This window comes from Meleagris gallopavo, chromosome 5 (assembly GCF_905368555.1).
Source record: "Meleagris gallopavo chromosome 5, MGAL_WU_HG_1.1, whole genome shotgun sequence".
Classification (NCBI taxonomy): domain Eukaryota; kingdom Metazoa; phylum Chordata; class Aves; order Galliformes; family Phasianidae; genus Meleagris; species Meleagris gallopavo.
In genome coordinates this window covers 13,889,192-13,914,503 of record NC_139408.1, presented here as the reverse complement: position 1 = coordinate 13,914,503, position 25,312 = coordinate 13,889,192, and the positions used below count along the sequence as shown (strand labels likewise).

The 25,312-nt window shown below is 41.6% G+C and overlaps 1 protein-coding gene across 1 annotated transcript in view; it reads left to right on the top strand.

Annotated features, from left to right (window-relative positions):
• The window catches only part of BRSK2 (BR serine/threonine kinase 2), a 299,120-nt gene that overhangs the window by 185,714 nt on the left and 88,094 nt on the right, over nt 1–25,312 (top strand). The window contains 2 exon segments of the mRNA XM_085224331.1: nt 8,910–8,995; nt 22,245–22,385. Of these exon segments, the coding sequence (XP_085080457.1) occupies nt 8,910–8,995; nt 22,245–22,385 (227 nt within the window).

Below are 25,312 nucleotides of genomic sequence, written 5' to 3'. Positions count from 1 at the left end.
GACGTTGTCTTCACTGAGGGGAGTACAAAGTCTTGCTGTAATGTCTTCTGTTGCAGGCTGACCCTGGGGGAAAACAGTGAGTACAGGCAGACTCAAAACTGAAGTAAAATCTGCAGTTTTATTTCTCTTTTCTCTCTGTCTCTTATTTTGTGCTATAGTTCCCACCGCATTTGCCATCCTTTTTATACATTGAAACCCAAGTAGAACTCCCACCCGGTGTTGCTGTCTCTGCCCTCTCCTTGATGTCAAAGGAACAAACAGAATGGGCAGGCACCGTGGAGAAATCTGTTGCAACAGGGCTAGTATCAACTTGAAAACTTGGTTCACTTCTCAGCACTGAAGCACAGTAGCTGCAGGAAGGGGAGAGGAGAGCTTTGCAATATCAACTGAACTGTCCAGCAGTAGTTCATTCCTGACCTGAGACTGAGACTGAGTCTATGAAGGTAAATTTGCCATGGGAATCACCAAAGAACTGAGGTTCCCTGGGTTTGTGCCTCACTGCTGCTGGCTAGATTCAGGCAGATAGCCCAGAGATGAAGGTATTTCAAGGTCACTGCTGATTTCCTGTGCTGTTCAGTCCTGTCTTGAAAGATACGAAAAGACATGTCTGTGGTTGAGGTGGCTCTATAATAAAAGGTTATAATCCCATGTATATGGGTTGGCAGCGATGTTTGAAACTGAAGAACTAATTCATTTCTTTATGGAGAGACAACCATTTTTTCAGGCCTTCCCATCTATAAAAGGAATCACATTTGTTGAGAGAAACCTATATAAAAAATGAAATATTGAAAAATCTGACCCAGGGTGATGCATATTGAATTCCTTTCCTGTTATCATCCAGATTCATATTCCACATCTCTTTTACTCCAGAAAAAATTCATGGATAGGGGACAGATTGAGCCTTGGAAGAGCCTCGGGTGGGATCTCACTTACTGTTCCTTCTTCAAGTAAATCTATGCTGAGGAAATGCAGAGAATGCATAGACAGAGACCACAGGGGAGGCAATGTCTGAACAAGTGCATTTGTTAGTGTGCAGAGTGCCTATTTTATGAAAAAAGCAAACTAGTGACATGAAGAAGGTCTTGGGATCACTATACATAAGACAAGCTGGAGATACACAGGGTAACACAGAGCTGGCACAGGTCAAACTGGAGCTGCTGTTCACACTGTAGTGTGCTACAGACTGCTTCAAACCCATTGGAAAGGAAGGCAGGGAGGCCAGCGGTTGCTTGACCTCCCTGAGTACGCAGCCACTGGCTCCACAGCTTGGCAGAGAGTCAGCTCTTGTCTCCTCTGTCTGCCACTGCCAGGCTGCCCCCCAAGGCTCCCTCTTTATTGCAAAGAAAAGTGCAAACATGAAATTTGTGTGTCTGTGTTGCCCTTGGCCTTGTTGTTGTTCCTGGATGAGGTCCATGCTGCTGTTTGTCCAAGACTGTGTCCCTCTGGGAGGTGCAGTTGCGCTTCAACAGCACGTGCAGAGAATGGACCAAAGAGGAGAGCAGTGGGTTCTTCAGTCTCTGCTTCCTTTGCTGTGTGGGGCTGTAGGAGGTGGATAATCTCTTTAGATACCTACCATTTGCATGTCCATGAGTTTTTTAACTCAGCTGAGGTGAGACCTTGGCATACATGTACATACAAACACCCAGCCAAGTGGCACACAAAAATTAAAAGCAGAGGGATACAGTAGAAAAACAGAAATCATATTATATGTTTTCCACTCTTTGAAATAGTTGATGTCATTATGCTTTTCATGGAACAGCACAAAGCAGCAATAGTGTCTGGCTTTCTGCCTCTGATCTCTGCAAAGCTTCAGCTACTCTGCCCACTCTCAGAGCATTTGTTATTTGCCTTGTTTCTTTGAGATGGCCATTAAGGAAAGATTTAGAGAAGGAAACAGCATCTATCCTATTGATTACTTCAGGAAGAGTGTTAGGGAGAAAGTGTAAAGGACGTTTGTGTAAGACAATCCACAGAGATAAACAAGGCCGGTGACTAATGGAGAAAGCAAGGAATAGAGAGAAAGAGTCTATCTGAGACATGTAGGAAATGGTGGAGTTTACCCTTTGAAGTTTTTCCAAAAGTGTCCTTTTAAATTTCTCTTCCTACTGCTGATGGACTCCCTGAAGGATCCAGTCCGTGATGCTGCCGGCATCTCCGCACTGTCTCATTGCCTTTCCTGGATACTCTTTGTGCTCCTGGGAGCCCCTCTCTCTTATCACAAGCCTCAACCGATGCTTTCAGAAGCTCTGCACTGTATTCTTGGCAGCACATTATGCTGTGCTGTGCTATACCAACTCTTGTGCTTGCCCATATTCCCTTAATGGGATTCAGCAACTTCTGCTTCCTCTACCATCTCTGGCTCAGACATTCCAGCATTGTCTCTGGTGCTGCCGTATTAAATTTGTAAGGTCTGTATTCCGCCCTCTCAGCTCTGTGTTTGGTGCTTTGCACTTGTGCAGTTTGAGGTTGAACTATCCATATTCCTCAATTTTGCAACTTGTTTCTTCTCTGAGTGTAGTGGTTGTTTTCCTGTAGCTGAGTGTAGTTCCCCCAGGGCATTTGGAATGAATAGCAGTATGTTCTTTTGGGGGAAAGATGTGTTATGAGCAGCACCACGTTCTTAGGCTGTTTTTGTGTTCTATAATATATATGTCTTGAGAAGATCCAAAAGAAAAAAATGATTGTTCATGAGACCTGTATCACAGGTGTATGTTTATTGGTCCTTCAGGAGAAGAGCTTGAGGGGCATACTGCCTACAACACTGCTTGTGGGGACCAGGCTCTAGTTTCTAAGTTGGGGTGAGCACTGCAGAGTTAGGGTGGCAGGGACAGCTTTGGAGCAGCAGCTGGCATTCTTCGGAAAGGCTTGGCTGTGGTTGCTGATTTGGAGTAATGGGTTTCTCATAACAAACTGGGCTGTACGTGAATCGTTTTGGTTTTTTTCCCAGATGAAAAAAAAACAGCTGTGCAAGCATTCTGCTTTGGGTAAAAGCAAGCACAGCACACATCAAAATTAAAAACCAAGATAAGGGAGGGGGGGGGAAAGGCAAATAAAGTATCAGGTCCTTTCCCCTGCGGAGAGGCTGTTGGTTTGTGTTCAGTCCCCTGTGCTGCTTGGTGCTGGCAGCCAGGGTGAGGCACTCAGCAAGGCGACGGGAGGCACAGGGAGGCTCTTTGCCTTGCGGTGTAAAAGGGCTGATTCTGCTGACTGCTGGCAGAGCCTTGCACGTCACTCACTTGCTAGCTGTGTATTACCGGGCAGCAGATAATCTCAAGTGCTGAATGAATAAATCCACTCCTTGTCAGCTCCCATCAGTGTCCCTCGCATGAAACCCTGATGCTTCTTAAAGAAGCATACGCTGGGGATAAGTTTAATGGCTGTATGTAGTCGGTAGCCTATGGCAGAGTGCTGAGAAATGCTGCAGGTGGTAACTGCTGAGTTAAACCATGAAGATCTTGAGAGGGATTTTCTGTGATTAGATAACCACTGGCCTCCAGACCCTGCTTCTTCAGGGCCTTGTAATCAACAAGCTAGGCCAGGTGGCCTTGCCTGTTGTGGAGGTACAGTGAAGCCAGCAGAAGGGACATGGTGCGGATTCTCACCATGACACATCAGCTGGTTTCATACTCTCAGATGTTATGCCAGATTTTGAAATTCACTGCAGCTCCTGCAATGCAATTTTAAAGAGACTATGGAAAAATACTTGTTTCAATAAAGACAAGTGGAAACTGACATTCTATTATAGCAGCAGTTTGTGGAAAATGAGTTCCCTACCAAAGATTCATGGTATAAAAGTTTGCACATGCAAATTTGAACATCAAATATGCAACTCACTTGTTTCTAACACATACCTATTTTCATTTTCATTTATGGGGAAATAACTTTGAGAAACACACATGCAAACAAAAATTGTGATAGAATGAGCCCATAATAGAGCTTTCAATAAAATGAAGAATTGCTCAGCTTTCCAGTAATTTTGTCTGTTTGTTGTATTTTGTACAGCTTTGTTTAGCTGCCTGATTCTATGTATATCTAAATCTAGTTTCCCCTCCTCATTTATCCACTTTTTATAGAATCTTCTCGTAATTACTAGTACTTAGCAGAAAACCTGAATTCATGTTAAAGCATTTAATTAGTCAAAATTGTGTAATAGAAGATTTCTTCCAGATACCACTTAATGATCATTAGAAGGTCTGATTCAAAACCCACTTAAGTCAATTGATGCCTTTTGTTGACTTCAATACACTTCGAATCTGGCTCACTATATTCAGAAATTTGAAGCTAATGGCTAGAATAGCAGCAGGAAATGCTCTCTTGTAGGTAGCCAACTTTTGTGGTTCTCCATTTGCTTCTATAGTGGCCTGCTGAAGAAGTTTGGGATAAATGTAATGAAAGGCTACTTTCACTAAGAGAGATACCAATTAAATTCAGAGCTGCAGAGGAAGATCTTGTAATGTTTCATCATTTAAAAACTGTTCTTTTCCACTTCTAACCTGTTTATGTTTCCATTGGAAGTAAAGATACAAGTAATCCAACATGATATTGCTTACATTATTGTAATAACTAAAGTTAGTTTGGAAGAATGATATCTGCACATTAGTGACCACACAGGACGTGCTAGGTTTACAGTTACTTGTATAAAACTTCTTCTGTTTTAATGCTGTTCTCTCAAGAATAGTCTTTTTTTTTTATTCTGCTATCATGGAAAAGCATGAAAACTTCGGTCATCACCAAAGCAAGTCATTTTTAGCAAAAGTAGGAAGATTCTAAGGTCTATTCACAGGATATGAACTGGTATGCCAGAAAAGCAGAGTTTCCAGAGACCTGGAAGATATTGGTTTTTTACTATCTGGTACTTTTGGTTTTGCTCATTAGGAAAAATTCACAACAAATATACAGCCTACAGGACTTTCTTGCTCCTGACCAGCCAGGACACCTTTTTGAATGTGGATACAAGAAGAAAGGAATCTTTCTTCATCACTGAGACATATGTGATGAAGATGACGCATGTGGCTCCCTCCATCTGCTCTCCTTGCTTTGTAGGTGAATTTGCACCCCGCCTGTCTGTGATTTGGAAGGCGAGGGAGCAGAGCACTTGTCAGCAGTGGAAACTGTGCTGATGAGATGGGTTTAAACAAGAGAGATTCCTCTGGGAGAGAAGGAGGGTGAAGTAGAGGCGGCAGAGAGGAAGCGGAGCTTTGCAGTATTCCTCTAAGGGTCACGTTGCCCTCATGTTGCTCTTCGTCATTAGCTGAATCACTGGAGCATCCTGTCAAATCAGCCTCCTGCATAGATTTTTAAAGCCTCTAATTGGCACCTGCACAGTTACAAGTTAGCAGTGTGTCTCCATTTGCCCTGCACAGACTTTCACTGCTTTTCCTTTTAGCTCCAAGGCATTGGTGTGCTGCACAGTCAATAACCTGCTCTGATATGAGGCAGCCCAGACTATTGCTGGGATCCCATCACATGCCCTGGTGTCTGTGTGATGCAGAGGGCTCCACTTTTTTTCCTTTTTTTTTAACTACTATGCAAATGTTTCTCCATGTATACTGTTTATCACAGACTCTGAGCCTCCCCAGACAGGCTATTCTGAGTTTGGCCTGCTTTCTGATAATTGCTTCTGCATTAAAGCAAACACCCCTGCAGGGTTTCTTTGCTCTCCCGTCCTTGCCAGTTCTGAGCTGGACAGCACTGTGCAGCCTGAAAGCACAGGAGTGCACAAAAACAGGCAAGGCAATAGCTGCCAGAGCTTTAGGGAAGAAGGCAAAGCCGCCTCCTTTATAAGGCCTCTTCGCTTTTGTAGAAAGGTGGTACCTCTCCTTTGCTGCCATCAGTAAAGTTGCTGGTGAGATCTACTGTCCGTATCCAGCATTTAACAGTTTCTGGCTTCTCTGTGAGAAAAGGAACCAAGAGGGCCACCCAAAGACAAAAGCTGCAGTTGTTGCCTTGGGAAGGTGGTCCGCTGCAGGTTTTTGGGAACCCTCATATTTCTTTGAAGAGAGAAGAGACGGGGCACTGCTGTCAGATTTTTGAGGAAGATCAGTTTGGCTGTTCAGAGACCTGGGAGTCTCTTGTTGTTCAAGCAAGAACTGGTTCAGCCACCAGTGTTTTGTCAGTGTCCTGGGCATAGATTGATCTACTTAACGTGCTTTGCATGATGTTACGATGTGGAATAGCGATAGCAAAAATTCCAAAACCGTGACATTCAGTAGGCCCAGACAGTGAGAAGTATAATCACTTTTCCTTCATAAAGCTCCTTCTCACTGAAGACTTGTACAGGTCCCACTTTGAAGGGTAGGTTGGTTTTATCCCTGGTTTACAGATAGAAAATAAGTAGTAGATTGGAAAGCTGGCTGAGGAAGCGCAGCACATGACTGAATACATTGCAGGGAGCAGTGCTGCCAAGCACTGCCAAGCTGGATGTTTTCTGCATACCTGAGCTTGAAGTCAAGACCTTTGAAACTGTATTTCCTCTGGGGACTTTTGTTTCCAGGAAGTTAAAAATATGTGTAGGACCTTGTACGCTCTTACACTTAAAGTGATGAAAGTAAAGGAACTTGGGTTATTTCCTTTTAATAGCTTTGTAGCCTGTTACCTACATACTTGCTTTCTTGTCTGATTTTCTTTTACTGAACGCAGGCCATGCAGTGCTGTAAGTGGATCTCCCTCTCTGAACAGTACTCATAAATCACTGCCTCATCTCTCGCTTTAGGACAGTAGCCAAGCAGGACCCTGCCGGGATGCTGCTATCCATCCATTACTTGGTCTGAATGTGCATTGCCAAAGCACCCACCAAGAGGTTTTTTGAGAGTGAATCAGGATGGAGAACGGTTTGAATGACCACAGCCATAGCTAGTGCAGTGGTTGCGTTCCTCTTGACTTATCCGGTCTTGCTCATCCAAAGAGAACTGTGCTGTGAGAGCTTCAGCTTCTAGCAGTTATGGTGCATGATGCTAATGCCTGAGTCTGATTACTATTGCAGAATTGTGAGAGGAAGCGCTTTTTCTGTTTTGTTCTTCCTCATCCTTGAAGCAAATCCAACTTCAGCAAGCTCTCTGCAATGTCAGTGTATCCCATAGGGTAAAAGAGCAACAAGTTTTTTTGAAGAGAAGGTAAAAATTACATAAACTAGCTCCCCTGCCATTTTTTCACAGTGGAGTAGCTGTTCAGTTGAGATCTACTCACGTCTTGCTTCCTGTTTGTATAAGTGGCTTTCATCTGAGTGCTGGTCATGAGCCAGTTATGCCTACAGAGCTGTCAACATCAGATACTCTGTATCTCTGAATTCATACTATTTCTGAAAATGCTGTATACTTATATGTTTACATGCTGGTGCATGTACACAAATCCAGTAGAGCCTCCTTATACACTTTTCTTCATTTCCTTGTAGTAGCTGTTTCCAGAGATCACAAGTGTGGAAATGGGTCTCTCTTTTGAGTCTGCAGAGTGTCTTTGAAGGAATAAGACTGACACATGAAAAAACACACTTTTCTCCATCCATACATAAGAAAAGCCAAGTGTGATGCCTTTGTGTGGAAGTATTGAGGAAGAGAGATCTGGGGTGATAGCCAGTGTGCTGGGAGATCCTCCTCCCCTTTTTATTGCTGGAAAACTAGCACTTTCTAATTTCCTGCTGAGTATCTTACTAGCACGCAAAGAAAGTTGTTTGTGTTCTGGTTTAGTAGAGGATGATATCTCAGGAAATTAAATGACATCAAGAACTAAGGCTATACTGAAACAAGTTCCTAATTATTTGTCTGAGCCCTGCTGAGGAAATGTTCAAGGAAGCTTTTGTAGTTTGTTCATGTTAGGATTGTTAGGATAGCAACTTCAAGACAATCATTTATTTGAAGAACTGGAAAAAAAAAAGCCCTATGTAGTTGTTCTTGTTTTCATCGTTAGGGCATTTTCTTGGCTTTTTGGATTCCTGGAAATTTCTGTGTTGCTTAGACTGCATGCTGTTGCAGAGTTTATTTCAGTTATCTACAATCTCCACAGTGCTACGTTAACTCCCTGCAAGTTAGCCTAGGTCAAATCAGAGCAGTCACAGTCTGGCTTTGAGCAGCACTGAGCAATTTTGCTAGCAGCTGAGGAGCTGCTCTGACTTCATCTCTAATGAATACCCTTAGTAATTTCAAGTTAAAACCACGCTGCAGTCATGATAGGAATTTTGGGTAAGAACAAGACCTGTGCTAATTACAGAGACTTAGTCACAACTTATTAACTCAGTGTTGAAGACACGCTCTTAGAAGTAGCTGTGCTTGGGCAGATTGGGAATTGAGAGAAAACAAGGTCTTACGCTTAAGGATCTGAACACCAAAGCTCCAGTAATTGGGTTTAATTTCTTGTTGTACTTTGTACTTCTTATGTCTCCTCTTCTATTTTTTTCTCTTTCTGTGCCTCAGTTCTGCAGCTCCGAAATAACAATACTCTTCTTCTCCCCTATATATACAGTGCCAGTTCTTCAGGATGCGAATTTTCTCATATCAATGGAGCATGCAGTGCGTAGTGCAGTGTAGCCACTCATGCATATGAGAGGTCAGGAGAGGCCTCAGTGCCATTTTGGAGCTTCTGTACTTTGAGAGTATGTCAGAGTTTGGGTAGTGAGGCAGCAGTAGCTTCAAATGCTCCTATAGCTCCTGACACTGACTGATAGATTTGGGACTCTTCTTTCAACTTCGAAATTTTGCCAGTTTTGCACTCCACTGCAGGGAGTGCTAAGACCAGATAATTTTTTAAAAAAATATTTTATTTAATGCTAATTATTGCTGTAAGTTGAAGAATCCTATGCATATGAAGAGGAGTGGGAAATAGGTAAATGGGAAGAAAATGTGTTATGATATATGATGCATTCTAATATCTAGCTTCTAATCTTCTGTATTTCTTTTTGTTGTTTGTTTTTTTTCCAGGTGGAGCGGGAAATAGCCATCCTGAAGTTGATAGAGCATCCCCATGTTTTAAAGCTGCATGACGTTTACGAAAATAAAAAATATTTGTAGGTATTACTGGCTTTTGCCAGAGAAAGGGGAAGGGAAGGAGGAAGAATGGGAGGGAGAGGAGGGGTTTTGGACCTTGCTGGCGTTTCCAAGAACAGAGCATGGTGTATTTTCACTCTTAACTGGTGTCCATATCTGATATTTAAATGAGGAAGAAACAATCTTTATTTTACTGGCTTTTCTCATTTTCTTCTCTGTACTTTGCTTATATGCTGTTTCTTTTTCTACTTAAAATGGAAGAGAGAGAATAATCTTTTCTATCAAACAGGAAGAGGGGAGAAAGATTTGTATCTGTACTATCAGGAAACATTTGCAATCAAAACTATGACAGACTATTAAGTGAATAATTTGGATATCTCCCTTGCCTAATAGTTTTCACTGGATCTCTTGGTGCTTGCCAGCAATATTTTAAATATACTATCAACAACAATTTTTGTTTTTGAAGGCTACTGAAATGTCCTCATGATTTTGCAGTGACAGTTAACTAGTAAAGCCTTCTTTTTTCAGATCATTGCAGTGCCAGGCAGGGATGCTGTCCACAGACAGAGTCATTTTAGCTTGACGGGGCACTAGATATGTTGAATCTGTTGTCAAACAAACAGGCCATATTAATCTTGGCACAACAGGAAAAAAAATCAATGCTCTCCAAATGGAAAAGGGCAAACCAGTAGGAAACTCAATATTATTTTCATCTTTTTAGCAGGTTATTGCAAGTAGAAGAGAGTGTTTAAAAGAATTAAACAATTTTTAAAAACCAGCATCCTTCAGTGACCTCTTCACAATGTCAGCATGCAAGAAGGGAATAACTGTTTACCCAAAGAAAGCATTTTGAATGAAAGTAACAATCCCTCATGGACTTTTCAGCCAGTCTTGCTACTGGACCAGTGAATTCCTTTTCTAGGAAGTGAGGCTTCTGTGCCAGAAGGTTTGCTTAGTGGAGCAGTCAGTAATTTGTTTTGGATTCCCCATCTTCCTGTGGGGCAGAGCCTGCCATTGGCAGTGAAGTGGGGTTGCCAGAGTGCACTTTGCAGGCATGTGGTGTAGGCTGGCTCAGATGCTCTCTGAGCTGCATACTGAGTGCTCTGTTCTCAATGGCAAAAATGGTCACGACTCCATTAAGCCTGGTTTGCCCCAGCTGAAAACAGAGGCCCAGATCTGATGCAGTCTGCTCAGTTGCAGGAGACAGTTAGTACACACGAAGCTTTACAGGCAGGATGTTCTCCTTTAGTCCTGAAAAAGAAGGATTGGTACCATTTGTAAGAGTATGTACCACTTTATTCTGGTTTAAGAGAAGCTAAAATCAAGCCAGCAGCTTTCTTTTAGGTAAGAGAGAAGGTATATTCTTGTTTACTTGAATGTTCCATAATTCAGATGTACATGCACACAAACACATGGACACTAGCATAAACCCAGCTTGCAGCTTATGTTTTCCAGATAGGTGTGGTATACTTGGTGAAAACAAGGTAGGAATACACGAGGGACAACGACTTGAAGTGAAGAGTTGGATTATAAAGATACTGAAGCTTTCTACTTACTCTGAACACCTGCAAAGGCAATAGCTGAGCTAAGTAATCCTTCATCCCTCCCAAAAGGCTTGCGGCATATTTTGCTACAAGCCATGAATATCTAGTGCTCAGAGCAGTGGGAAGAGTCTTACACAAAGACTTCCAAAAAATGACTGTATTTCTTGGTAGATATGCTATCTTCCTGATAAAAATCACCTTGTAAAGGGAAGCATCCCATATCTTTAACCTGTATCTGGAGTTCCTGGCTTCTAGATACGTTGGGCTCCAAAGCAGGCTTTGTCAGTCACACAAAGTCATCTTTGTGCCATAGCTCCTGGCTCTATAAGACTGAGCTGTCTGCCTCTACCCACAAAAGCACCAAATCCCTCTGCTGAAAGACACTGATTCTGTGAAACTGCCAGTGACTCCTAATTGTAATTCATTTTTTATTAGTCACTATTTTAAAGAAAGGGCATAATGCAGCACTGCTGCCAAGCCTCCCTGTTTAAAATTAGAAACAGCCATAGCCTTGGATAAATCTAAGAAGTGGAAAAGAGTGCCAGTGTTAGGCTGAGATGTGTGTGGGATGGGAAGTGAGGATGCATGTACATTCCCAAATAAGGCACAGTGACCTCTGGTTCTCACCAGCATCAAAAGAGGGATTGCTCTCTGATTGTGGCAGCACCTTTCCATCATGCCTGCCATTTCAACAGTAACGATAGTGGCATCGTTTCAGAGAAGCTTGTGAATTATGGGTGATATTTCAGATGCCAAAGACTAATCACGATGCATCACCGAGGAGTGTTTCCTCGATAAATGTTAATTTCACAAATCATGTTTGACTCTTGGTTTATGATTTAATTTGTGAAAAGGGGCTTTAGTTGAGTAGATTCCTAATGCATCCATGAATCAAATTCCTTTTCCTTAATTTGTTTAACACTATAAATGAGTTTTAAAAAATAATAACAAGGCTTTCTTAGCATGTCTGTATTAACCTACTAATATTTTTCCATTTGATTTTTGTTGTTGTTGTTGTTTTTAAATCAAGATGGTTGGGGGGATGGAGATGGTAATGAGCCCTAAGACTTTGAACTCTGTATTCTGCATTTTGAGTTGTCATACCTAACCATTAGATTATGGACTACAGTTCTACGTACACAGGGGAAAATGCCACTCCCAGCAGCTCTCTGTATGTGTACCAATACACCATCCCAGATATACATTATGTTGGCTAAAATAGCATTATTGCACACGGTTGGACTATCCTTATATTTGCTGTGTGATCACACTGACAACCTTCAAGCAAGATTGGGTCCCCACAGTAGCAGATAATTTAAAAGTAGCTATAGGCAATCAGTGCCTCCCTCTCTCCCAACAGATAATGTTAACAGACAAAGCAACCCGGAAGTATGGTCAGGGGGATCACCCTTCCCATTTTAAAGATAGAGAGTGAGGTAAGGCAGCCTGGTATCAGGTTAGCCCAGAGTTCTTTAAGAAATTCTTTTGCTGATTCCTAATGGGGAATGATCAAATGAGCCACCAGAATTTGAGTGTGCACCAGTAATTATGACTAACCAAATTGACATGGTCATATAGAAATGTGAATAAACTAAGGGAATAAGCAAAGTGACAACAAAATTGAGGTTTAGACATATTCATTAATGTGTGTTGTAGTGGAAACGTCATACGATTTTTGCATTGCACATAGACCACGTGAAGTTGGGTGATAGTCCTCTTTCTTACTGTTCTATGTATATAGTAAAGGTCTATCCTGAATTAACCCTAGATGGTGTTTTGTTTACTGAAGAAGGAAGGAGTTCGTACAATATTAACAGACCTGCCAAATGAGCCAGAGGTTCTTCCTAACAGACTTGTTGGACAAAAAAAATAAGGGGAAGCATGCAAAGACCTATCCTTTATGAGTGGCTCAGATCTTTTCTAGGAGGCAATTCTATGTTTTATTTTTAAATCTCTGATATGTACTTTTCCTGTATCTTATGCAGTAAACTCAACTTTTCTTTTGGTCTTTTTGGTCTTATAAAAGAAATTGTCCCACTGTTGAAGGAGCTGTTGGCATGGCAGTGTAAGTGCCATCATGTAGTCCAGAGGAGAAGGACCTTCCCTTTCTAAAGCAGATGTGTCAAAGTATTGTAGTTGACTCTGAAGAAGTACTGACAGGACTGGCATTATCTGTTTGATCTCATTTCATTATCTGTTTAGTTTAAATTATAGGAGTTTTGGCAGAGAGTGGGAATAAGACAGAATAAAGATGTCGTTGCACCGCTCTGTCCCCTTTTCTTTTACTTTTTTTGTACTTGCATTTCTCAATTCCCTTTCTATCAATGTGACAGTATATATACCTGTACATTTCTATTTACAGGTACATACAGATATTTATATATCCATTTATTTATGTCTCCATGCATTTTTATATCTTTACACTTCTTTAATTTTCTGGGAACATTTATTTTAATCTCTCTGGTGTCCAACTTATTCAGCATTTTAAGCAGAGAGAGTGCTTTGAGAGTGGACATCAGAGTTTTGGCATCGTCTCCTGTACTCTGAAATGCACCATGCATTCATCAGCTCTTTTTCCAAGCACAACAGTTCCCCTTCATCATTCAGCAGCACAGTGCTAGCTCTGGGCAGGTGCCCAAGCCTCATTGCAATGTACACAACATGCCACCTCCTGATTTCAGAGGTGAAGGTGCTTCCCAGCGAGCCAGATAACAAAATTAAAATGTCCTCCTCCCTGTGCACAGCTCACATTTCTGGCTTAGACAAGACCGACTGCCAGCAGGAGTCAAAGACTAACAGCTCTGGTGGTGTCTGCAGAGGCATTCATGCTGCCAGTCCTTCTCTGCAAGGTTTTCCTGCAATTCTGTTCTTTTTTTCTTGAAAACTAATTGTGAGGTGACAGAGGATGCAAGAAACAGAAGAAAAAGGTTCTCCTTCTTCTTTTGTTACCAGCAGCACAGAACTTTGGCATTCAACCACCCATAGGGAGAACTGAAAAAGGCAGAATGAAGGCTCAGGACATTGGGGTGGCTCAAAGGGCTTAGCGCTGAAAATCATTTTCTTGGTAGGCACACTTCTTGGTAATCTGGGTGTGGGGTGTTGGATGCTGTGGATACAGGGAAAGAAAACAAAACATGATTGGAAGACAAGATTATGTTTAATCTAGGCTGTGATTATAAATAAGAGAAATATTCATAACCAGCTACTTTGGTCTCTTCTGCTGCTGAAGTGTTTTAATCCTGTCTCAAACTCCAAGCACGTGTGGCTGAGGGCAAGGCAGGCAGTGTTAGGAGCAGAGCCAGCTTGTGTGGGGCTGTGCATCACAGTGGGCCTGGCGATGAGGAGGGGCCAAAGGGAGCGGATATGGAGGTGGTGCCTCAGAGTGCAGAGCGATGCCAGCCAGGCACGGAGCTGGACCTGCACAGCAGTAGGGTTGGTGGTTAGTGCTACAGCTTGCACAATGTGGCCTTAGCAACTCTGCATGAAAACCTGACTGTATTTTCTCCTCATTGACTGGCAATGTGTGTTTGTGTAGCTCCCACGGCTTGGGAGGAAACAGGCCCAGAGTGCTGCAGTTCTGTGACGTGAGTGAAGGTAAAGAGGAGATGAACTCCACATCCATATTGAGTTGCCAAAATTCTCTTTCAGGCCTCAGCAGATAACTCTGTGTGTATTTGAGCTTTGGGCATTAAAAGAAAGGCCGTTGAGCTCTCAGAAGTAAAACCCCGGAGTGTATGGCCACTGGCAGACCTGTAGCAGTGAGGTGGTGAGTGTTGTCTCAGCTCTGCCCAACCTGTGAGGAAGATCTCTGGCGGCTCTCTGCCATCTCTTGTGTCCTGCCAGGAGATGCTGCAGTGCTTTAGCACGTATGGCTACACACCACCACAGCGGTGCTCGGACACCTTTCATCCCTCATAAATATCATGCAGCAAACAAAACGGCATTAACTCTTCCTGCCTCTCTTCCCCACTTCAGAAAGCCTCAATCTCTTCATGTCCAAACTTATTTATCAGTCAGACAGAATCTCCACTCAAACAAGCAGATTGTAGTTAAACTCGCTTTTTTGGAAAAAGAATTCTATTTCATGCACATTTTCTTGCAGATGAGGAAAAAATACAAATAAAAATAAAGAGTTCCTGGCCCCGTTCCAAATTAGGGTTTAAAAATTCATGCCCGCCATAAGAATTTATATAACTTCTGAATAATTTATAGGCTGCGCCAATAACAAGGGACTTAATATCTGATAGAGATTATTTAATCAATAGACAACAGTGCAGTGAAAAAGCTGTCAAAGAATTACAACATGTCAGTCAGAGCTGGGCACCTTTTAACTCTTTCCCTGCTCTACATACGTTGTCACATATATACACACCCATGAGAATGTTTTGCAGAGTGGTAGGATGGGAAAGGAGTTGCCAGGGCTTTTTTTTATTTTATTTTTCTGAAGACTTTTCTTTGGCAGTTTCTTCCTGGACAGATCACTTGCTGATTCACCACAGCTTTGAAATGTGATGAGTTTTCTAGCTCTTTGCAGAAAGCAGTAGGTATTCTCTCGTGAATCATCTCCAGGGGATTTTGGGCTATGGTGAGGTGATTCAGACTTCATCAAGGTGGGTGATGATGCCTAGCATATGTCATCTGTGGTACAGCCCCTTTGGTTTGCCTATGATTTTGGGACTGGATTTTGTGAAATAGCTGAAGAGGTTTTTACATGTATGAACACCAATATATATGAGAACACGAAAAAACTAAAGATGTATCTATTTTTATAAGGGAGATTCCTAGCTGACTTATGTCACTAGCCTCAGTAATCGCTTAGATATCTGCATCAACTCCAGATTGTCTTAATTCATGTCTCATTCCCTGGTCTATCCATTATTTTCATCATTTTCATATAATAATCAACTATGACATGATATGAAAAGAGTAGTTGAGCATCTCATCAGATGTAGTTATTTCATGAAGTTTCTTCTTACCCATAGGCATTATATCACAAAGCAGTAAACTCTTGAGCAAAAAAGAACCAGCAGGGATTCTGCTGATTTTCATTATCTTAGTGTGTAACTTGTCTTGTATAACTGCATTTGGGTTGTGCGTCTTGCTGTAGTGCACATCTGACATTATGCATCTTAAAAACTAGCCAGTGTTACATAAATACCCAGTGTAACTTTTGGCTTAGTAAAAGCCTAGAACATTAACCAGTGGTGTCTAAATTCAGGCACATGCAGAGGATATATGTAGTTTTAACTGAGGTTGTGCATCATGCGTATTAATATTGTACCATTTAATAAAAAATAATTATTAACTGCTTCCCTAACAGGCAGCTAATACATGCACTTCTAAACCAGCAACCGTCGATTGCCAGACCAAAACAAGGTGTCTGAATTGACTACCTTTCCTAGAGCACAAGACTTTCATTGTTTGGCATTTGTAGCACTTACCTGAAATACCTTGTGTTTCCATATGAGCTTTCACTGAAAGAGCTCTATCCATTTAATGCTTTTATAGTAATAAATATTTGTGTTGCCCAGAGGTTCTAATTTGTCCAGCTGTGAATGTGTCATAAATTTTCTTCATCTCTGATGCTAAGAAAACAGGATCTGCATTCCCACACAGGGATGCATAGTGATGGGCTGCTGTGGGCTCTCCCATCCCATTCTGGCAGGAATTGTAGTATTTTACGCCATTCTTGTTACTGGTTAACAGACAGCTTCCACAAATCATAACTAGGTTATTTGTTGTTATTATTCTGCCATAGATATCTGGTAATGCATGGTCATGGTGTTTTCTGTGCCAGGTAGTCTTTCTCTGACATTTTGTTTTGTTCAGAGTCAGGCTGTTTATTTTGCTCAGCATAGCATTTTGCTTCAACGGGAGGTCTATGAGCTAATCCTCAGAGCTCCCCAGAGCATGGGGAAGACACCCTTTAATAAAACTTAGAGAGCTCACCGGATGGGAAGGAGGAATTGTCACCAAAACTATTTCTGTGGCTGTTTTAAGTGATGTCTTCCTTTGTAGAGTGATAGCACGATAGCACAAAAGCAATCTGACCATGAAAAAGACCTTACTGTGCTGGGCATAGACAGGAAGGGGACAAAAAGAGAGTCTCCACACCAGCCAGCTTGTAATCGCAAACACAAAACAGCTGCTGGAAGCCTTATGATGGGGAAGCCCAAGCTGTTGTCAGGCATCATGGCAAAGAGCTGTCTTCAGGAAAGGATTGAAGACATAGCTCTGTGGTTAGTAACAACAATGTCCCTCCAAGTGTAGAGAGTGTTGTAAAAGCGCAGAATTGTTTGCCTGGAAATGTTAACAGATGAATGGTGGATCTGGCTGTGGAAGTTGGTCAGAGGCAAAGGTCATCCTCAAAAAACTGAGGAAGAGAACCTAGACTGATTACAGGGAGAGGGCAGGAGGGACTTGGAAGTGAAGGCAGCTACCTTGGGTAAGATAGAGTATAAAAAAGGAGATAGTGCAGCATGGAAGGAGTGGTCAAAATGGAAAGCTAAGTACGTGGTAATGCAGTGATTATCTGATACCTATTTTGAATTGCTAACAGCGGGGCAAGAATATATCAAGGTAAAAGAGATGATGATAAATTAATTGAGATACAACTTGTCTAGCTAAAATTAGACAAGAATTTCTAGCCATTAATGGTCTCAAATTGTGCCAGAGGAAGTTTAGATTGAATATTAGGAAGAATTTCTTCATGGAGTGGGTGGTTAAGCATTGAGATGGCCTTTCCAGGGAAATGATGGCATTCCCAAACCTGGAGGTACTTTAGAGAGGTGTGGACAAGGCACTAAGGGACAAGTTTCTCTAAGGGTTTAGTGAAGGGACTTGGTACGTCAGGTTAATGATTGGACTTAGTGTTCTTTTGTCCGACTGCCCTTCTTCTGCCATCTGTTGTACGGTAACAGAATATTGGCAGGAAGGTTTAACTTGTAACATCATACTACCACCATTTGCCTCTGATGTTGTGGGCCAACATCATAAAATAGAAGGCATTACTTTCACATCAGTTCTTGTTTGAATCTGCAATAGGAAAATTGTTATCTTAAATCTCTAATAAAGAAAACTTCTGTAAGATATTAATATAACCAAGTTGCAGGAACTTGAGTCAGAATTAGCACCCACACTGTAAGCCTGAATCATAATCAAATAAGCAGTGTTTCCTCTAGGGATAAAGGAAGAAGTGGGACAGAGTGATGAGGCAGAAATCTGTTTTAGCCTTGTTGTGTCTGAGCTGGTACTAGGACAACAGAAGACACTGGAGATGAAAATCAACATCTTAGTTTATTAAGGCAAAAAGGAAGAAAATTGTACTGATTTTTTTAGCTGAAAGCCAAAATGTTGCAACTTTTTTTGTGTGTTTTAGAACAAAACCCACAATTTTTGATCTTTTAACTACTAGTAACGGGCATCACAAGTCCTCACAGCCCTAACAGGTTGGTAGCATAGTTGGATTTAACAAAAATATGATGGATTGTGTTTGTTTTGTTGAATTACTTTTAAATTTGTTGTTGATCATCAAATATTTACTGACAGTTCCCAGGGAAAAATGGACCATCCGCTGTGTTTATAGGAGTCCTACTGACACACCAGATTTGGAAAAGACTAAAATGACTTGAAAGATCGTGTGTCAGGTGCAGGAATGATGTGTCACTGATGGGCTGTGTGCTGTCATATCTTGTCATCTGCAGCATACAGGCAATTTGGGGTAATGAGGAGGAGAGGTATAGTGCTTTTTTGTTAAGCTTCCACCCCAAGCTACTGAACAAGCCATAGCCAACCATGGGGAGTCTGCTGGTTCCTAATATAGTCACAATCCGAGGGGCACGAGGGTGGTTTAAGGCTGCTTTCTGCATATTCATCTTGGCTTACTCCATCTCTTTCACAGAAATCATCCCTCCTTTCCTGTACTGTTCAGTTTCTGTTATTATTTGTTTATTGTTTAGGTAAAAGAGTAAATAAAGTGAAAGAAAGGAACAAAGGAGTGTAGGCTCCTTGCAGTGAAATGAGTTATTCCTCTTCTAAGCTGCATGTATGTTTCTCATATGATATGTGCTAGATCATTTGAGGTTAGAAACTTGCTAGCTTTGACTGGGGAGGTGGTGTTGCTGGGAGATGGATGGAAAAAATGACAAAGGGAATAGTCGGTGTTGCTGCACCCAGTCTTTCTGCTCCTCTCCAACAGATGAAATCATTCTTGCATTAAGCACTGAGCTCCTTTGTCTTGAAAGACTGAAGTCTTGTCTCCTTGAAGCTTTGAATCTTCATCATAGATTTTTTTGATGTCTTGACTTGTACTAGGAGTGTGAAGGAATATCATGCAAGACTCAGACCTTGTCTTTATGGAAGCAAGCTGTGACCTGAAAAAACTTCTGCAACCTCTTAATGAATGTATCTAATGAAGAAAATCCTTAATCAATAATTTATTTTTAACACCATGTGCACTTGGCTTCATATCAAGTTGCAGAAGGCTTTTGGCTTCTTGCTTTTCCAATGTCCTAGCAAGCAGAGAAGAAGTTGGTGGGGACAGTACGATGCAGAAGGGACAAGAGACCACGGGGACTGAGCCCAGCTCTGATATTTGGTGGCTTTGTAACCCTGGGCAAGTCACTTTACTTAAGAGATTACTGTACACAGGCTTGTCCCATGTGTAATGCAAGGATTAGCAAAGCTGATGTGTGGCCAGAGCGTCCAAGAGGTGAGGGCAACGTGATCTTACATTGTGTCTTTTGTCCTGCTATACCCCTCTCAGTATTATCCAGCAGGAGGGGTGTGTGCCACCAGCCTTAACTTTCCTTGAGCCTTCTTTGCAATGGCTATCACAGAGCAGGGTTTTTTTTTACTTTTTTACAGTAGGACAACCAGTGCCATCAGTCTTACATGGGCATAATGTTATTTTATTCATTAGCTTTTTCTGTTTGAAAAACACTTCTTGAAAGCCCTTCAGAATGTGTATGTTCTTTTATGGTGAGTATGTTACTCACACACGTGTAGATACAGCTACAGATCTGTATACATAGCATTTAGTGGGGATTGTGTAGCTGTATGGTGGTAGAACTGGCACAACACTTGAAAGTGCTTAAACCCCTTTCTTTGGCCTATTTGGAAATCACGTGTACTGCTCCTGTGCCATGTAATGTGCCAGTGCCACATTGGCTTGCACAGAGATGGAGGCAGGTGCAGAATGATGCCCTTGTTTAATCGAAAATCTCCTAGTTAGGGGCTATCCTAAAAAAAACCCATCATACTGTAGGGAATAGGGTTGGCGGGTGACCAGCTGCAAATTTGAGCTCAGAAGTGCTACATGCAACATAACCATATCGTGCTTGTGGAACCATCCCTGCAGCATTTATTTCTTGCACTTGACCACTGGGGAATGTGTTTGTCGTCCTTCTCACTCCTGTCACGTTAGGGCTTTGTCAGATCAGAATACATTGTTGCTGTGCTTCTCTATGTCCCTTGACTTGTCAGAGGCACAAATCTTTTTCAGAAGCTCTCCCCTGTTCACTTCCATTACTATATCTGGTGCTTCTGGGTGGCAAGCAGAAATGAATAACCTTGTAAATGCTCCCTGTCTTTCAATTTGTTTTATTTTCCGTACAACATGTCAGTGCATTTTTGTTGAGTGTTTTTAATAAGATGATGCTGATGAAAATAAATTGCTTTGCAGTTCCTGCTGTGGGTGACAGAAATGCTGGGTTTGTAATTTTCCGAAACTGTGCATTTGAAACAAGTGTAGAGGCTTTTCTGTATGCCTGTAACCACAACCACCTTCATGAAATTCCTTGCAGGAAAAAAAAAAGCTATCAGTTTGAATTCTGGGGGCAAGATGCACTGCTGTATCCAGCTTCTGCTGGGTACAGTTAGAGAAGGAGCTGTGAAGGAGAATTTTAGGATTGATCCTTTGCCACATTTGGGAGTGCTGCATGGGATGTTTAGCCAAATCTGTCTCTAGTGTGAGAGGGAGAAGAGTTATGTTGCAAACCTTGTTGGAGTGTCTGTTAGCCAGGATTTGGGAAGTCAGGGCTGGAACTTGAAAATGTGAATGCCACAGTGCCTGTGACTGCTGCACATCGGCTTTCTTCTGACTGTTTCAGTGTCTTGCTGGAAAAGAATAAGGCAGATAAATGGTTATCTCCTTGTTATCAGTCTGGCAAGTACCCATCTTTTCCAGGAGTGAAGGTAACCTAGCACATGTTTCAAATGTGATTTTTGAGTCAAGATTTTTCTCATTGCTTACTTAAATGAAAAATTGTCAGTATTTTCATAATTTGTTTTTCATTTTGTTAAAAAATGCAGAAACTATAGATACAATTCCCTAAAGTTTAGAAATTCATCTTATTGTCTGCCTTTTTATGCTCTCATCCTACTTACCTAGCTATCAAGACAATGTTAATGTCCATCCCTTGCTGCATTCTCTGCTGCATTCCTGGAAGGGAAGCACTTTCTGTTTTTGCTGGCTAGGACACAACATGTGGCTGGTGCACAGTAGCTGCAGATGAAACAGGAGCTCAGGTCCCACTTCTGCAACTTGAAGGCTAATGCTGTTATTATTAAACCATTTTACTATTTTTACTACTTTACTTTCCATAGACTCCATCAACTATTCCATCCTTTGGTAAACTTTGAAAGCAGGAATTATTAAGCTCCCAAATTTATAAAACTTTTCTCCTCCTTCCGTTTCAGAGGTTTTCCCTGAGATTACATTGTTCGAAGTACAGAAAAGGAAGTATCCAGGATTAATGTTTTTCACTGTCCTCTCAAATGTGAGAAGTTGGATTAAGACTAGTAGTAAAGCTGGCTGATTGTAAAGTGAAGGTTCAGTTGATGCTGTTGTACTACTTCCTTAAGGAAATTATTAGGCTCTGTTAGGCAGCATTTACAGAGATTTATGCTTAGTTTTTTTCTATTTTGCTGTCTTTCATTACATCCACTTACAGCAACAAGATGGTCCATCCATGGCAGGTCCTTTCCTTCCAGAAGATTTCACTTTTCTCTCTTTGATTGCCAGGAGTGCTGTATGAGGACTGGGCTCTCCTCTCTCACTCCTAGGTTCCCACTGTGCCGCATTTATTCGCTCAGTGTCACATTCTTCACATGTGGGTTGGGGGAACAGCTGCTCCAGCAAATCACTGCTGTTGAGCAGCAAGAGCTGAAGCCCTTTGTTTAGGCTGCACACATGTAGTTCTTTTGATCTTTTCTCATAATTTAAACTATTCACCTTTTTCTGAACTCCCTTTAGTTTGTTGACATCTGTCTGGGTCCTGAGTGTCTAAGGCAGAGCAGTACATGAGGACAGTTTTGCCAAAGCTATTTTATAAAGGATCTGTCAGCTTGGTTAAAAGACATGAGCCTTCCACAGTAGCTTTAAGAGCTGCCATGAAAGCTTATACCTGATTCTTCTCCCCCTTCTTGTCCTTTGGAGGCATTTTTGGCTTTTAAATTCTCACTCACTAGACTGTTGAACACTGAATGCAATAAATCAGTGAAATACTGATTTGTTTCAAGTCATTGGCTTGTGTGAAATTTGCAGAAGAACTGTGTTAAAAAATATTAATTATTTTTTCTTTAAAAATTCTGATTCTCTTCATTTGTTTCCAGAAGTGTTCTCCTTGGCCAAATGTAAAAATGTTTGTACATAGGTGTGTGTGAGAGGCTGGTATGATAGTGTACTTACAAATCCTGACTTTGTTGGTGTTGTTTTTTTTTCTAGGTACTTGGTGCTAGAACACGTGTCAGGTGGGGAGCTCTTCGACTATCTTGTAAAAAAGGGAAGATTGACACCAAAAGAAGCCAGGAAGTTCTTCCGACAAATCATCTCTGCTTTAGACTTCTGCCATAGTCATTCAATATGGTGAGCACAGTCATTTCCAACAGGAATTACCTGTTACATAAAAGCACATACTATAAGCATCGTATTTCCTGACACTTACTGTTAAATAACCAATGTTGTAAAGCTGTAAAGGCATTGTGTAAAGTGCTGGCATGTTTTTAAACTCTTGGCTGTCTGTGAGAATGTGTACCAGTCACAAACAGACTTTTCATGGAGAACATTATCATTGGAAGAGAATTCATTCATAGGGTATGGTTTAATCAGGAAAACCAAAACCACCGTGGAAAAGCTTTTTAATTTCCATCATTCTTTGGGGCACTTGCTAATAACTGAGAATTACAAACACTATTTCAAAATGAGTCCCTAAAGAAACCTGGGACAGATACCAATGCAGCCAAGTCATTTTATGGCTTCCTTCAGTTTTTGGAAACCTGCTGGTTTTTGGCAACTTTGTCCAAGTCCCTTCTGGGCATTTGAGTCATTGTTGCCTTTAATTTCCTTTCCAGTAGGGAAGAATTTACTTGATGTGTCTGGAGTTGATATTTACAAACTCCATCAGATGATTTTACCATAAAGTGTGGTTTAACCTGCCTGTTTGGGTGATGTTTTAAATTGGACCGGTTTCCACTTAATCTTCAGCAAGTTTAGCTAGTTTAAATTTTACTGAAATCAGTTGTTATGATGAGTCTGAGCACACAGTTTCTGTACAGCTGCTGGCTTGCTTATTTCTCAGCTCCTTGCAGTAAGATTGGCTCGAGGAGACCATTTACATTGTGTCTGTGTGGTTACTTCTTTGTAGCCACAGACAGTCACAGATCTCCACTCTGCAGGAGGCTGCGGGCTGCTGTTAGAGACTGCAGTAGCTGGGTTTGCATAACCACCCTGTGGATACTTCTCAGTAACAATACAGCGACTTCTGTAACCCCCAGTTTTGTACTGAGAGCTCACGTACCAGATATCTGCAGCACAAATGGCATTTATGTGTGCTGGGCAGTGTAAATACTGGTGGATTGAATACCTAGATGGCTCTGTTCACTGCATGGCTTCATGCTTAGGAATCTGATCCAAGAAGCCTCAAATAATGTTTAAGTACAACTGAAAAGAAATTATGTATTCTTTCAAATGAATATTCCAGAGAAATATGATTCACAACTGGGACAGAAGTTTCTATGAAAACATTCACATCAGTCCTTTGGGCTTTTGTTGGATGCCTCGTGACATGTCTGAATAATAAACTCAGCGAGGCTCGTGGTGAGGCTGTCAACATGACAGACAAGCATTTCTGCAGGTTTAAGGATATGTGGAATTTCCAAGGCAGAGTGCACATCTCTCTTGAGGAATCCATTTTCCTCTGTTAAACATATTGGATTGTAGGCAGTAGTCTTGTTTAGAAGTAAATCCCCTGTCTCCTTGCCAACTCCCACTCTACTAACATCTAGTGCTGAATAAGCTAGCAGTAAATCATAAGCTCTCCTTCCCTCCCGGTCACTCTGAGACTTGTGCGGTTGGTGTTATACTAGACTCTGTGTGATATTCTGAACAGTTATCATAAACCCTTTTTGAGAAGCAGAGCATGCATAAATACATTTGTGTGCATCTGTGTGAATATAAAAGTTAATGTGCTTTCCTAAGCAATGAAGCCTGACCTTGTCCTGTCGTGGGGCAGTGAAATGACAAATCATCTCATCAGCCAGGTTATCCAGTTATGACCACGTTGAAAAATGAAGGCTTCTGCTTTGGTTAATGACTAAACGTGTGTGCCTCTAACTCACTGGCAGAATGGATTGATAGCCTGGGTCCCTAGACCCGTATCATCGTCCGATCTTCCAGTACCTCCCAAAACACAGAGAAGCTTCTGCGGCTTGCTTTTACAGCGGTATGTAGCCACATACAGCTTTCACTGTTCAAAATGTGTTGATGCATCGAGATTCATGGATCAGAAAATCAGAAAGGATTTCCCAGTGCTGCCATCAATAAAATGCTTCTGCTGCTACTGTATGGAGAAATCACCTGTGTCTGAGAAGGTATCTTCAAACGAGCAGCTCAGACAAGGAAGCAAAATAAGCTTGGAGCTTGAACGTGCTTTCATGTTGTTTTTAAAAAAGTAGAAGCTTTCCATTATTGCATAGGTTGCTCTGAAAGTAATGCCTCTTATTTATTTCCATGGAAACTACAGCAGTTACAAATAGCATAACAACACTATTTGCTAGAGCAGACTCTCAGCTACAAAATGCTATTTTTCACCAGTCACCATCATTAGCTATGTATTTTTGTCAGTAATAAACAAGAGCCAAATGCTAGCTCATAAAAATCTGCATCAGCAGAAGTGACCCACTGTTTCACAGCTGCTATTATGGCAGCACTGCTAGGAAAATGTTGCCCATGCACTCCAACTTTCAGTGTGCTCACATCCACTGGTTGGTGTCCTTAAACATTTAGCAAGTGTCAATGAGCATCACTGGGTGCCATTTTTTTCTGCATAGTGGAATGCAGTGATTCATCTTTGCCTCATCTGCACTTCCACATCAGATGCCATTCTGTCACACCACCCCTCTGCTGCCATCTGTTGCACGGCAACAACACGTAATGAAATTTTGATGGGAAGGTTCAACCTCAACTGCCATACTCCCAACATCCACCCTTGATGTCGTGGGCCGACATAATAAAATAGAGGCATTGCTTTCAGAGCAGTCCTCGTATTTTATTTAGTGGAAACTAAGAGCAAAGATTTGAGGTATCTCACCCTCAGGTGCAGTCACAGAGTTTGGTGGTGTGCTTACCTGTGGGGAAGAAGCTCTCAGATAACCTACTTCTCAGTTCTGTAAGGGCTTCCCATGCTGTGCTAGGGACCCTTTCTTGAAAAGCAGTGCTGTGCAGAGGTATCATATGTGATCCTGTGAACAGCGTATCTGTGTTACTCTGGTGCTTTGCCTGAGCTAACAAGCAGA